Source organism: Narcine bancroftii, chromosome 5, assembly GCF_036971445.1.
Source record: "Narcine bancroftii isolate sNarBan1 chromosome 5, sNarBan1.hap1, whole genome shotgun sequence".
Taxonomy (NCBI): domain Eukaryota; kingdom Metazoa; phylum Chordata; class Chondrichthyes; order Torpediniformes; family Narcinidae; genus Narcine; species Narcine bancroftii.
Genome location: NC_091473.1, coordinates 27720804 through 27737173, shown reverse-complemented (window position 1 = coordinate 27737173; position 16370 = coordinate 27720804). Strand labels below are relative to the sequence as shown.

At 45.2% G+C, this 16370-nt stretch overlaps 1 protein-coding gene across 36 annotated transcripts in view; it reads right to left on the bottom strand.

Annotated features, from left to right (window-relative positions):
* LOC138763207 (contactin-4-like) overlaps positions 1 to 16370 on the bottom strand; it is a 2221540-nt gene that overhangs the window by 105619 nt on the left and 2099551 nt on the right. For all 36 annotated transcript variants that reach the window (XR_011357395.1, XR_011357394.1, XR_011357396.1 and 33 more), the window contains one exon: positions 9923 to 9993. Coding sequence is in view for 33 of the 36 variants with exons in the window: in XM_069936987.1 (XP_069793088.1) it covers positions 9923 to 9993 (71 nt within the window). In the remaining 3 variants the exon portion in view is untranslated. The remainder of the gene's footprint in view (positions 1 to 9922; positions 9994 to 16370) is intronic.

Below are 16370 nucleotides of genomic sequence, written 5' to 3'. Positions count from 1 at the left end.
AGGATGGACCAAGGAGAGAGAAGGATTTTGGAGTTTGGCCAGCATTCTGGTGGACCACAGAAAAGCAGTGGACTGGCATGGTGAGAAAATGGGGCACCGTGTGAGCTACATCCTTAAGAAGTCAATTCCCCAACGCCAAGGGGAGTCAAAGGGGTGCCTCCTGAGATGCCAGGCTGGGATTACCATCCAGATATCATATATGTGGGACCAAAAAAAATAGAGAGATAGAAATGGAGGCAGTCTAGGCTGTCCAGACCCAAGCCAACAACCTTGAGGCCTAAGGAACTGAGGTCACCTGCAGGCTGATCAAAATGCAACAGACGCAGGAAGCCTGGTGGTCTAGATGCCAGTCGGACCCACTCAAAATTTCAGCCCTGGTCAGCACAGTGACAAGCTAGAAACATGGCTGGAGGATGGGGATGTGTGGATGGAAAGTGATGAGGAGGGTGAGCCTGAGTCCCATCACGCATGCACATCCCTCTACTCACCCGACCACCTGCAGGGTCGACCCATCACCATGCGGTCCCGGGCCTGCCACAGAACGGAAGGGACTGAGGATGAGGAGCCACAGGGGAATGTGCCCGTAGTCACTCTGAGATAATGGAGATCGAGGACTTCTCAGCCAAAGAACTGACCCAGTTGGCAGATTGGCACCACCAGCGCCCTTTTGAGCACCTAGCCGCATGGCTGCTCTGGCCGTGGGGACCCCTAATTTGAGCCTCTCTCACTAGGAACCCTGTCCAACCAGCAGAGTGTTAACAATGCCTTACAGGCACCACAGGAAGGGATTGGAGTCAGCTCTACCCTGTGCAATCGGGTGGTGACACTGCCATTTCGGGAAAGGGTACCTTACCCTTTTGAGTTGGATTTACATGGGTGGCTGCAATGAAATACAGTGAGTGAAGGCACCAGGGTCATTAGGGAGTGGGCACTGGTGAACGACATTTACAAGGGAACCTGTGATTGTAATCTTTTGGAAAACATCAGGGTGAACAACGTGCTAGCGGGATACTTGATCATTACCCCATGCCCGATTTGAGGCCAGTGGTCCTGAGTCTCATGGGACCAGCTAATGGGAATACAATGCGGGATGCTAGAGTACATGAGGCGGTGGGGGGGGGGGAACCTACCCAGGTCCTTAGAGTGGTTGGAGAAGTAACCCCTCATTCTACACGTAAACAGCTATACCTGGATCTGTTGTGTGCAGGGGTAGATCATGCCAGCATCATTGGGATCCTGACCTTCACCATATAGGCACTGTAGAAAGAACTTTGTGGGAGGGATATCTTGCCGGGGGGAAAATCCACAATGACCCTGAGATAAAGCCCAATAAAGGGGGCACCCCAACCTCTGGACTATGTGGGCTGCTCCCACTGACATTGACACTGCGTCTGTTCCTCCACCACGAGAAGCCGTCTCTCCTACCCTCAAGGCTGAGCTCAGAGAGCTGCTGAGACAGGAAATGTTCCATCTCCACTGGCAGGAACCTTCACCCACGGGCTGGCAGATTTCCATTCCCCCTTCCCATAGGATGAAGGCCAGGACCCCTAACACATCTGTTCCATTGCCCTCTCCCACCTAGGGGACCTGAGGCCCACATACCCACAGCAGGATAAGGACAGGTCCATTGATTGCTCAGGGTTGAAAAGTATATTAATAGGGTGTTTATGGTCTATGGTGTGTTTGCCTTCATTAGGCATGGGATTGAATTCAAGACCCAATAGACAATAGGTGCAAGGGTAGGCCATTTGGCTCTTTGAACCAGCACCACCATTCACTTTGATCATGGCTGATCATCCACAATCAGAACTCCATTCCTGCCTTATCCCCATCCCCCTTGACTCTGCTATCTTTAAGAGCTCTATCTAACTCTTTCTTGAAGGCATCCAGTGAACTGGCCTCCACTGCCTTCTGAGACAGATCATTCTACAGATCTACAATTTTCCGGGTGAAAAGGTTTTTCCTAAACTCCATTCTAAATGACCTATCCCTTATTCTTAAACTGACCTCTGGTTCTGGACTCCCCCAACATCAGGAACATATTTCCTGCCTCTGGGATGTCTAATCTCTTAATAATATGTTTCAATCAGATCCCCTCTCATCCTTCCAATTTCCAGTGTATACAAGCCCAGTCGCTCCAATCTTTCAACATATGACAGTCCCCCCATCCTGGGAATTAATCTCATGAACCTACACTGCACACCCTCAATAAAAAGAATGTCCTTCATCAAATTTGTCGACCTTAACTGCACACAGTATTCCAGGTATGGTCTCACCAGGGCCCTGTACAACTGCAGAAGGACATCTCTGCTCCTATTCTCAGCTCCCCTTGTCATGAAGGCCAACATGCCATTAGCTTTCTTCACTGCTGACTGTACCTGCATGCTTACTTTCAGTAACTGATGAAAGGAACACCTAGATCTCATTATGCCTTCCCTTTTCCGAACTTGACACCATTCAGATAATAATCTTCCTTCCTTTTCTTACCACCAAAATGGATAACCTCACATTTATTCACATTAAACTGCATCTGACATGCATCTGCCCTCTCACCCAACCTGTCAAAGTCACCCTGTATTCTCATAACATTTTCCTCGAATTTCACACTGCCACCCAGCTTTGTGTCATCGGCAATTTCCTAATGTTACTTATAATCCCTTTATCCAAGTCATTAATGTAAATTGTAAATAACTGCAGACCCAGCACTGAGCCTTGTGGTACCCCACTAGTCACTGCCTGCTATTCTGAAAGGGACCCATTAAACCCTTCTCTTTGTTTCCTGTCTGATAACCAATTTTCTCTCCATGTCAGCACCCTACCCCCAATACAAAGTGCTCCAATTTTTCCCACTAATCTCCTATATGGGACCTTATCAAAGGCTTTCTGAAAGTCCAGGTACATTACATCCACTGGCTCTTCCTTGTCCAGTTTCATAGTTACATCCTTCAAAAAATTCCAGAAGATTAGTCAGGCATAATTTCCTCTTCCTAAATCCATGCTGACTTGGACTGATCCTGATACTGCTATTTACTTGTGTCGCTATTTCATCTCTTATAATAGGCTCCAGCATTTCCCCACCATTGATGTCAGGCTAACTAGTCTATAATTCCCAGTTTTCTCTCTTCCCCCCTTTCTTATAAAGTGGGATAACATTAGCTACCCTCCAATCCACAGGAACTGATACTGTTTCTATAGAATGTTGGAAAATGATTACCAATATGTCCACGATTTCTAGAGCCATCTCCTTCAGTATCCTGGGATGCAGACCATCTGGCCCTGAGGATTTATCAGCCTTCAGTCCTATCAAAATACTCAACACCATTTTCTGCTTAATGTGAATTTCCTTCACTTCTTCCATTTCCCAGTCCTCTGTCCACTATTACATCTAGGAGATTGGTTGAGTCTTCTTAGTGAAAGACAGATCCAAAGTACCTATTCAACTCATCTGCCATTTCCTTGCTCCCCATAATAATTTCACCAGTTTCTGTCTTTAACAGCCCAACTTTGTTCCTCTTCATATACCTCAAGAAGTTTTTACTATCCTTCTTTATATTCTTGGCCAGCTTATCTTCATGCCTCATATTTTCTCCCTGTATTACCTTTTTAGTTCATTTAAAAAGTTTCCCAATCCTCTATCTTCCTGCTCATCTTTGTTGTTATATTTCTCTTTTATTTTTGTTCTGTCCTTGACTTCCTTTGTCAGCCACAGTCATCCTTTACTCCCCTTAGGCAATGTTACTACTCCATAAAACTCGAGATGGACCACACTTGGAACACTCTATTCAGTACTGGTTGCCTTATTACAGGAAAAATGCAGAGGAGATTTATCAGGATGTTACCTTATTGGAGAACATGTCTTATGAAACAAGGTTAACAGGCTTTTTACTTTGGGGCAATAAAGGATGAGATATAATTTAATAGAGGTACAGTAAAACCTCTGGTATCCAGCACCTAATGGGATTGGTAGTTGCCTGTAAATGTATTTTCTGATTGTTTGAGACTTACTCTTACAATGTCTAACTAATACACCTGTATTTAGAATAAACAGATTAAAAAACAAATATACTATATTGTACTTGCATTGATATATATAAACCTTGTGATAGTACAGATCTATCACCAATGTACATAGTGTATATAGTTACTGTATCTAGACTGTGCTTACAGCGATTGGCTGAGAGCTAAGCCACACCTATTGTCTGGGCCTTAAAGGGTTGTGTCCCTAGCCAGGTCGGATCATTCCGGACTGGTCGGCCACCTGTGAAGAGCTCCGGTCTTTTGCTAATAAAAGCCTTGGTTTGGATCAACAAGTCTTTGGTTCTTTCGATGAGCTCTACAATTTTATTAGCAAAATAATTTTTTTTGAAAGGGATGGAGCGTTTAACTCGGCCAGAAAAACTTGATATCGACCCACAGTCAGCTATAGCCTTCAAAGCCTTTAACTTCTGGCTGCTGAACTTTGAAAACTTCCTGAGACTCATTGAGGTGGAGGAGGATAACCAGCGTCTAACAGCATTGCTGTCTATGGTGTCCTTGAGAGTCTACGAGAACATCCAGGATGAGACCACTTACACCGCAGCCATAAAGGTACTGAAAGGACTGTATGATCAACCGGTGAACAGAGTTCATGCCCGGCTCATGCTTGCGTCGAGGAAGCAACAGCCCGGCGAGTCCAGCAGGGCATATTTACAAGTATTAAAGGCATTGGGCAAGGACTGTAACTGTGTGGACAAAACTGCTGCCGAGATCACAAATGATCTCGTCCGGGATGCCTATGTGGCCGGGCTCCGATCGAATGAAGTGAGGCTGCTCTTGCTCGAACAAGGGGTAGAAAAACTAGAGGACGTGGCCCGGATTGCAATCACAATGGAGGATGCAGCCTTAAAGTCCACCGAGCTCTCTAGGGACTGGACCCCTCGTTCTGATGTGAGTAGAGTGCCCTTCTACCCTACCACCCCCCGAGATACTGACGGCCTGTCGGCTGCTGCTACCCTGCCCCATGCGAACCCGAAATGTTATTTCTGCTGGAGGGACAAGCACAGCAGGTCCCAGTGTCCAGCAAGAAAAGCCAAGTGCCAGAAGTGCCTTAAAAACGGCCACTTTGCTGCAGTTTGTAGGTCTAAAATGGCCACCAGCAAACACAGTGCCTCGTGTGAAGCCCAATCGCCACTATCCCATTCAAACTCTTCTTCCCCAGAGCTCTCGTCCAATGAGAGCGAGGGCTCCCCTGCACGGCAACGCCTGACGTCATGGAGACGCCGAACCCGGAAGGGGCAGCCCACCCTCGCAACCATGGCGTTGGCCCGCCTCTCGCCCCCGTGCGGAACACTCGACGCTACCGCCGCTGCTGCCGCTGCCACAGACACCCCAGGGGCCGACACTACCGCCGCTGCTGCCGCCGCCACAGACACCCCCGGGGCTGACGCTACTGCCGCTGCTGCCGCCGCCACAGTCACCCCCGGGGCCTCCGCTACCGCTGCTGCTGCCGCCACCACAGCCACCCCTGGGGCTGACGCTACTGCCGCTGCTGCCGCCGCCACAGCCATCCCCGTGGCCAACCAGGTACTCACCCTAGCGTCCATCGCCGACGACCGCCAGGGCCCGACCGCCGCGACCAACGACCTACCCACCGCCAATCGCGAGCAACAACAAACCCCACGACTTACCATTCACCCGCCGACGCCGCCACAACAGCACTTCCGGGAGGTCCTCCAACCTGCTCCTCGAGCATTGACTACGTCATCCCGTGTCGTGACGTCATCCCGTTGCGTAACATCATCCCATTTCGTGACATCATCCCGTTGCGTGACGTCATCGCGCAAAACTCCCCTGTCAACTGCTTCAATAACACTAAACCAGCAATGCTCTCATCCCCTCACCAGAGCAATGGAACTGATTAAAGTGCATGGACACAACACCAATTGCTTATTTGACTCTGGGTCAACTACAGTTTTATCCTGCCAGATCTGGCTCTCCGTTGGGGACTTGACATTATCCCCACTACCCAGAGGATCTCATTAGCGACGAGGTCACATTCGACTGGGATAAATGGGTATTGCATCACCACGCTGGAAGTACAGGGCGTAATGGTCACTCACTTCAAATTATTCGTCCTTCCCCAATTGTGTTGCTGGGATTAGACTTCCAGTGTCAGTTCCAAACGGTGTCCCTACACTTTGGGGGACCCCACATCCCCCTCTCGGTCTGCCATCGCCCCACCCCCGAAGCACCCGAGCAACTCGCCCCCGTGCCCCGGGGCCAATCCTGCGGCCTTTCCACACTCCGGATTGCCCCGCCAGCACTCTTCGCAAACCTCACCCCTGGCTGGAAGCCTGTGGCCACCAAAAGTCGGCAATATAGTTACGAAAACAGGCAATTCATTAGGAGTGAGGTGCGTAGATTGCTGGATGAGGGCATCATCGAACCCATTTCAAGCCCCTGGAGAGCCCAGGTGGTGGTTGTCAAGAATGGGGAAAAACTACGGATGGTGGTCGACTATAACCAGACCATTAACCAGTTCATGCTCCTGGATGCATACCCCCTGCCACGCATCACGGATGTGGTGAACCAGATCGCCCAATACCGCATTTTCTCCACCATTGACCTACATTCGGCCTACCACCAGCTCCCGATCCGCTGCGAGGACCGACCATTCACGGCCTTTGAAGCAAAAGGGCGGCTATATCAATTTCTCAGGGTACCATTCGGGGTCACGAATGGTGTCGCGGTCTTCCAGCGGGAAATGGACAGGATGGTGGACCAGAACGGGCTAACCGCTACCTTCCCGTATCTGGACAATATCACCATCTGCGGCCACGACATGCAGGACCACGACCCAACCTAGACAAATTTCTTCAAACTGCCCGTCGGCTGAACCTGACTTACAATTTGGACAAGTGTGTCTTCCGGACCACACGACTCGCTATTCTAGGTTGCGTGGTGGAGAACGGGATAGTCATGCCAGATCCTGACCGCATGCGTCCCCTAATGGACTTACCCCCCCCCCCCACCCCACATACCCAGAAAGCTCTCAAACATTGCCTGGGCCTTTTCTCGTATTACGCCCAATGGGTTCCACACTACGTCGACAAGGCGCGTCCTCTTATCAAGACTACCTCCTTTCCCCTCTCGACCGAAGCCACAGCGGCTTTCGATCGAATCAAATCCGACATCGCTGCTGCGTCGCTGCACGCGATCGATGAGTCTGTCCCATTTCAAGCCGAGAGCGATGCATCCGACTTCGCCCTGGCAGCCACCTTGAACCAGGCCGGTCGGCCTGTAGCCTTCTTCTCCAGAACCCTCCAGGGTCCGGAGAGTAGACACTCCTCAATCGAGAAGGAGGTCCAGGCCATAGTTGAAGCGGTGCGTCGTTGGAGACATTACCTCGCTGGGAGGCGCTTTACACTGTTGACTGATCAACGCGCAGTCTCCTTCATGTTCAGCAACACCCAGCGTGGTAAGATAAAAAACGACAAGATCGCCAGATGGAGAATCGAACTCTCCACCTTTATGACATCCTGTACCGGCCTGGTAAGCTCAACGACCCGCCTGACGCGCTCTCCAGGGGGACGTGCGCCAGCATACAGATGGACAGACTACGAAAACTCCATGAGGCACTCTGTCAACCAGGGGTCACTAGGTTTGCTCACTTTGTCAAGGCGCGCAACTTACCCTACACAGTCGAGGAGATCCGCTCCATGACCCGAGCCTGTGCGGTGTGCGCTGAATGCAAGCCCCACTTCTTCCGTCCGGATAACTCCCACGTTATCAAAGCCACCCACCCCTTCGAGCGTCTTAGCGTAGACTTTTAGGGGCCCCTCCCGTCGACCAACCGTAATACCTACATCCTTACAGCCATCGACGAGTACTCCCGCTTCCCATTCGCTGTGGCCTGCCCAGACACCACTGCCACCTCAGTGATACAGGCCATTCACAGTATTTTCACCATCTTCGGGTACCCCAATTCCATCCACAGTGATAGGGGGTCCTCATTCATGAGTGAAGAGCTGCAACAGTACCTTTTGGAGTGTGGTATTGCTTCAAGCAGGACCACGAGCTATAACCCACGCGGTAACGGCCAGGTCGAGAGGGAGAATGCCACCATATGGAGAGCGGTTACACTGGCTCTCCGGTCTAAAGGTCTCCCCACCTCTCACTGGCAGGAGGTTCTCACTAGTGCCTTACACTCCATCCGCTCCCTCCTATGTACTGCAACAAATGCCACCCCCCCACGAAAGGATGTTCCTTTTCCCGAGGATATCCGAATCAGGAACCACTGTACCGGCATGACTCACCATCCTTGGCCACGTCTGGCACTCAAAGAACAACCCCTTGGTCGACCGAGTGACTCTACTCCACTCGAACCCACATTACGCCTACGTTGAGTTCCCAGACGGGCGGGAGGAAACTGCTTCGGTGTGGGACCTAGCTCAGGACGCGGCAGACCCAGCAAACCCCCCAACCCAACCTTCCCCAACTCCTTATTCTCCAGGCCCTGTGCCGCAACAGAAGGACCAACAGCACCCCAATGACCCGGGCCACCCTGCCGACAACACGACTGGGGAATTGAGCGACGGAGCAGTCGCACCCGACGAGCCCGCTGGCGACACCGCTCCAGCGACCCCAATCCCGGCATCACGGCGGTCATGCCGGATGGTCAGACCCCCTGACCACTATAGTCCTTGACCTACCCCTTCCTTTCATTCTCTCCCTCGTTTTTGTTTTTTTTTTCCCAGGGTCAGTTCTCCAAGAAGGGGTGAATGTGATAGTACAGATCTATCACCAATGTACATTGTGTATATAGTTACTGTATCTAGACTGTGCTTACAGCGATTGGCTGAGAGCTAAGCCACACCTATTGTCTGGGCCTTAAAGGGTTGTGTCCCTAGCCAGGTCGGATCATTCCGGACTGCTCGGCCACCTGTGAAGAGCTCCGGTCTTTTGCTAATAAAAGCCTTGGTTTGGATCAACAAGTCTTTGGTTCTTTCGACGAGCTCTACAAACCTTAAAATATTTTACTTTATTTTCAGTCACATTCTTTGAAAACATTTAAGCATCATTGCATTTGCAGGTTTCTTCCCCTCCACTAAGTCACCCGAAAGACAAACAATAAGATTATAGATAATGAACTCCTCCCCTCACCTCCTCCAACTTTACAGATAAAGCTTCAACTGGTGTGACTCTTACTAAGCAGGGATAAGGAGACACTTTAAGAGAGTCATTCCAATGGCGAGCGACATCAACCGGCTCTTCATCGTGGGCGACACACTGGTCTTTCACATAATTTTATTCAAACAACTGTTATGAGCAAAGCACGACCAAAGCACTCGCTGGCTGAAATATTTGCTTTCTTCACCAAAGTTTTATGTGTTACGTCAGAGAATATTTACTTTTTTTACAATTTTAAACTTACATATTTTTACCTATTATTTTATTCTTATTTATTTTAATGTTTTATATTTATTTTCCTTGATTTTCTTTTCTGGTTGCTTGAATTCTGGATACCTTAGGTTTTACTGTATATAAGATTATGATGGGCTTAGAAAGGGTAGACAGCTAGCACCTTTTTCCAAGGGGGACAATAGCAAATACTTGAGGTCATATGTTTAAGGTGAGTGGAGGAAAGTTTAGGGGAGATGACAGAGGTAAGTTTAAAAAAAAAAAAAAAAATCACAGAAAGTGGTGGGTACGTGGAATGTATTTTTGGGGATGGTGGTAGAGGCTTGTACAAAGGTAATATTCAAATACTTAGATAGGCACAGAGATGTAAGAAAAAAATAGAGGGTGATGGGTGTGAGGTAGGGAAGGATTAGATTGTGGAGTAGGTTTACTTTGGTCGACAAAATATCATCGGCCGAAGGGCTTGTGCTGTGCTGTAATATTCTATGTTCTTTGTTTCTGTTCCATGACACTTTCAGCTTACCTCCCAAGTTATTACCAGTTCTGATCGACTGCCACCTCCCCCACTTACATTAGCTGGACCTACTTCAGGAACTGCAAATAAAAGAAAAGAATAAATAAATTCAGATATCAAGATACCTGGACATATCAAATAAGGAACATAATTGATGTATTTATCAAAATGCTCTCACTAGCTGATGTTTCATTTGATGATCACAAATTACATAGTTTATTCTCTGCAACATTCCACAACCCATATTACTTTTAGGACTGCATTACATGTTTATTAATATTTGCTATTTCTAAAACATGCTTATTGCCATGGTTTAACATTTGGATACATAGTATTGTCATCACATGAATCATATTGCTAATGATACATCTAATTCAAAATAGCTGACATTGCATAATAAATACAGTAAATACTAAACTTCACTAAGTTCTTTGACAAGTTCCAACTTTGAAGACCGATTTCCATGTGATACAAGGAAAGTTAGCAAATTAGATAAAAAAATAATTGTTTGGTGATAGGAAATAGGAAGCAAAAAATGATGGTAAAGGGCTATTTTTGTGATTGGAAGCAGTGACCAACGATGTATTATGTGGATTGATGCTGAAAACCTTATTCTTTGTAATAAACATTAACTATAAGGATATAAATGTTGGAGGTAATGATGAGTAGTTTGCAGATGACACAGAAATTGACTGATTTGTTGATAGTGAGGAGAATAGTCTGAGATTATAGGACAATATTGATCAGTGAGATAGACAGAACTATGGTGAATGAAATTTAATTCTGATAAGTGCAAGGTGATGCTCTTTGGAAAGACCAATAAGGTTAGGTTATATACAATGAATGGTTCGGCACTGAAGGAGAGAAGTAACTTGCATACAAATCCATGGACCCTGGGGTAGCAACAGAGGTGGATGAGACAGTGAAAATGCAGCATGATATTAGCATTTGTGAGCAGGGGTTTAGAATTTAATAGAGCAAGGATATAATAGTACAGCTTTATAAAAGGCCACAATAAAAGTACCGTGTGCACTTCTGGCCATTATTAGATGGATGTGATTGTATTTGAAAATGATGGAGAGGAATTTCACTAAAAAGCTGCTTGGATGGAATTTTTCACTTGTGAGGAAAAACTGAATAGGTTTCCTTCATTCTGCTGGGAGCAGAAAAGACTGAGGAGGACCCCTTCTATCCCCTTCTACTATATAGAAAAGTACAACTCAACAGTGAAGACTATGAAAGGAATTTTGGCTCACAGTGTTAGTTATAAAGGTGGCTTGAGTGTCTTAGCAATTCATATAACTTCTCAATCAGTTCACACATGAACAAATGAATAGTCAACAAAATGCATTTTAAAGGGCACAACATTGCCATTGGGGCCTGAGTGGAATAAGCCAAAAAGTACCAATAAATAGCATAGAAGTTATTCACATTAGCATTTCATCCCTTGTTTCTTATTCTGCCTATCTCTGCTGCAGGAATCCATAGATAACACAGACAAGGAAGTCTCTGGCCATTCTGGAAGCCCCATGTAATTCTTGACAACAGACAATTTATATTATTCTGCTACCTCTCGCCATTCCGACTGTTAGAGATAATTTAATATTTGTGACTGATTAAACTTTGTAACAGGTCTACAGCTGTTTATTAAGCATACAGCAGGGGTCTCAAACTTCTTAGATTGTTGACCCCTTCAGGTCTCACATTGACTCCCAGGCATGGAATCCCAATGCTTGCTGGGGTTGGGGTGGAAGGTCTGGACGGTAGAGATGGGGGAAGAAGGTCTGGTCAGGGAAGGATGCTGGACAGAGGGAAGCTGGAAGGGGGATGGGGTGCTGACTGGCCAAATGGCCAGTTTTAGGCTGGACAGTCTAGCTTTTGAGCCATCTGTCCTTTGTCCGGCACTACCTTAAGTCGGATGTTAATTTGTCCTCCATTAGTGGGTGTAGGCCTTACACCCCCAAATGGAGAACAAATTAATGGGTAGAAAGGGCACTGACTTGATAAATGCAGCGTCCAGGGGTCCGTAGCCATGCATGGCTGGCTGGCTCATGTACAATGAAGGGGAAATGTGATGGCAGTGTTCAGGCTGGCACATGCGCGATGTGGAGGAAGCATGACAGCAGTGCACGAATGTTCATGGCAGGTAAACCTCCTTTCCCCCACCCCAGTGCTGGACTGGAGGGGTGGTGTGGAGGCACTATTTTAAATTGACCCCCCCCACCCCGATCCCAATGTTATTGATCCCCCGGTATTTAATGACCCAGAGGAGGTCAATATCGACCACTTTGGAGACTCCTATTCCACAGTAAAAGTGATACTTGATCAAGAATATGCAAGAATGTAATGGTAGTACACCATTTAGTCCAAACTAATTGATGATGTTGTCTCTGTTTCAGAAGAGCATCCTCTAATTATCTAAAATTATAGTAGAAACTGAAAATATCTTTGATGCTGTGCTTTGTTGATAGACTAAAAGGTAGTCTGAAAATAGTTGCTACAGTTAACTTGTCAAACTGAATAAGACCCGTGGCTGGGAAGATAATTCTGTCAAATCTATTTCTTGTGTTCAAGATGATCACAAGCAGCATAGTGTTTCTTTATGAAGATGTTCTTGTCAAATACCTATATTTATTGAATATCCAGGACCTTGCTTTGCCTGCCTTAGTCTTCCAGGAAGTTACTAATGATAAATTTATTGTCATACACATTGTACAATGTACATATACATCAAAAATTCTTACCTGCTGCAGTGGAATACATACTTATAAAGAAAAATTATACTGGTAAAATAATTGAAATTAAAATTGACAATCAATACACAAGAGAGATAATAACTATTCACAGTCATCCTGGTGTTAAAATGTGACTTGCAACAGTGCACAGTCCTTTTGAGCTGCTGGTGTAGTCTAAGAATAGGGTACCAGGAGAGGTTAAAGAGTCTTATAGTTATTGGAAAGAAGGTGTTGTTGAATTAAGAAGTACTGATTTTCAAAGTTTTGAACCTTCTGTCTGAAAGTAGCAATGAGAAGAGGTTGTGATCAGTGTGATGTGGGTCTTTATGATGTTAGTTGTTTTCTTGAGGCAGCACTCACATTGATGTCTATGTTTACTGCCTTCTCCATTCTTCTGCATTCCTGGGCACTTGAATTGACAGAACAAGTTGTGATATCACCAGCCTGTGCACTTGCAGAAGTTTTATAGAGCACATGACAAAAAGCCAAATTTCCACAAATGCAATGGAAAATTGAGGCATGGGTGTTGCTTCTTCACAGTTGCCTCGATGTGCTGGTTCCAGGAAAGGTCTTCTGAAATATAGACTCTTGGGAAATTTAAGCTTCTGCCTTTCCTCAGCTCCTTCCCATCAATGCAGACAGGTTTGTGATCCCTTGGCCTCTCCTTCCAAAAATCAACAATAACCTCCTTAGCCTTGATGACATAGAGAGCAAGATTGTTGTTCTGGAACCACCAAACCAGGTTCTCAATCTCAATCCTACATTCTGGCATATTATTTGCAGTTAATTGTCCAACAATGATGATATTCTCAATGAAATTGTACATAGCCAGTAAATACACTATTCATTGTTCTAACAAAAATAGTATTTAATTTGGCACATTTTGGATGGGAAATGGAGTGGTTTGCTAGCAGTGTGCACCATCACCTCCATGCTAAACCTGCTTTTAATTTGAGCAGATTTTTGGCTGAATCAAGCTGACTTTGATGAGACTCTACTCATGGCCTTCCTGCACTGAAGTGATCAAACGTGCACTCTGCATTGAAGATGCAAACTCATCAAGGTTTCATAACTGTCCCATAACAATCATGCTCTTATAGAAAATAGTATGCAGGAAACCACATCAGAGTACAGGCCCTTCAGCCCTTAATGCTGTGCTGATCTACATATTCCTACCAAAAAAATACTAACCCCTTCTTACCTCATAACCCTCTATTTTTATTTCATCCATGTGCCTAAGAGTCTCTTAAACGCCCGAACGTTTCAACCTCCACCACCATCCCTGACAAGGCATTACAGGCACCGACAGCTCTCTGTGTAAAAACCTTACCCCTGATGTCTTCCCCTAAACTTTATGTTCTGTGCTTTAGAAAATAAATGTGAGTAGTCTTGCTATGATTTTTTGAAACCTCCTAATCTACGTCTACTGTCACTTTCATGGATCTTGGGCTTGTACATTAAAGTCCCACTTTACCATTCATTGTATTTGTCCATCAATTGCTTGACCTTCCAAAATTCTTCACTAGGTAGGAATAAATTCTATCTGTCATTGTTCTGCCCAATTTACTTGTAGAATGTCTTCCTGTAATCTGCAACTAAGAAGATAAGAAATGCAAGCAGGCGTAGGTCATCGAGCCAATTAAGCCTGCTCTGCCATTCAATAAGATCATGGTGGATCTTATTGAATGTTAGAGCACTTGCCTTTTTCCCATAAACTTTAATTCTCCAACTATGCAAAAATATATCTAACTTTATCTTAAATTGATTTAATGAGGCAGCCTCTACTGAGAATTCCACAGATTCACTACTCTCGGGAAAAAGCTGCTCCTGCTCATCGCCATCCTAAATCTACTCACCTGAATCTTGAGGCTATGTCTCTTGGTGCTCATCTCACCTGCCCAGTGGAAACATTTTTCTTGCTTCGATCTTATCCATTCCTTTCATAATTTTATGTTTCTTTCAGATCCCCTCCATCCTCCTCAATATCTATAACACTGGTAATTTTCAGGTGGCGCACAGGACACTGGAGATGCTGGAATATGGATCAACTCGATTCATTGAGTTCTTCCATCAGATTGATTGTTAACACCAATTTTCACATCATCAAGAAACCTAAAAATCAACCTTTACATTTGAACTGCCAACGAACATTAAAGGGCCAGTACACATCCCCGAGACATACCAGAAGTCATAATCTTCTGATAACAAGACACCACCTATCATTCTCCTCTGGCTCCAATTACCAAACTAATTTTGGATCCAATTTGCAAATATGCCTTGGATCTCCTGGGCTCGAACGTTTTGTATTCGACTTCCAAGTGGGATCTTGTCAAATGGTTTTTTAAAGTCCAAATCAACAGCCCTGTTGTAATTTGTATACCAAGTTGCATCATTGAAAAATGCCAGTTGTGTCAATCATTTCTCAAAAAGCAAACTCCATATCTTAACCCACTGAGTTGAGATGTATTCTGATTAGATTTACCAATAACAATTTAAAGACCTCAATTTTGAATTCACTAATTTTCTTCACATTCACCTCATTCATAATTGTTAATACGTTAACCTAAATGCAAGTTAGCATCATCCTCAAATCTCATCAATGGTTAAAAGGTCTCATTTCTAGTTCCATCTGTGCCTTTTCCCCATAACTCTTAATTCCCCAACAATGGAAATAATAAGGTATACTCTACTGCTTCCTTGGGGAGATAATTCCACATATTCACTACTCTCTGGGAAAATCTGTGTCCTAAATCTACTTCTCAAATCTCAATGCTTGTCCCGTAATTCTAGTCTTACTTACTAGTGTCTATCCCTTTTATAACTGTTTTTTTTTCTCAATAATATTCCCTCTTAGTCTTCTGAATTCCAGCAAGTATAGTCTTTGGCATCTCAATTTCTCCTTATAATCTAATCCCCTCAACTCTGGAATCAACCTGGTGAACCTCCTTTGAGCTGTCTACAAAACCAAAATTTCCTTTCTCCAGTGAAGAGATGGAACTACAAACAGGTATGGTCTCGTGTACCCTCTACAATTGCAGTTGAACCTCCCTGATCTTCAATTCAATCCCTCTAGAACTTTTAAAAATGTTTACATTTTGACATACAGCAAAGTAACAGGCCATCTCATGAGTCCATGCTGCCTAATTTACCTTCAATTAAACTACACCCCTGAGAAGTTTTGAACATTGGGTGGAAACCAGAGCCCCTGGGAAAAACCCACACAGACATGGGGATAATGTATAAACTCCTTAAAAGACAAGGCAGGATTCGAACCCCTTTCCCGATTGCTGGTACTGTAAAGGTGTTGCTCTAATCACTCTGCTAACTGTGCCATCCTTACATGGGCCAACATTACATTTGCCTTTTTGATTACCTGTTGCACCTGCAAAGTAGCCTGCAAAACACTCCAAAATCCTTTGCATAAGAACATGTTGCAATATTTTACCACTTAAATAATAATATTCTGATTGACTATTTTCCTTCCAAGTGGATGATCCCACATTTACCAATAATTTGTACTCCATCTTCCAGACCCTTAACCTATCTATATCCTCAGACTCTACATCCTCTGATCAATTTTCATTTCCACATAATTTAGTTTCATCAGTGAACTTAAATTCCCAACATTCAGTCCCTTCTTCCTATCATTCTTGTACATTTTGAAGAGTCGTAGGCCCAGCACAACTTCTTTGGCACTCTACTTACCACTGATTGCCATCCAG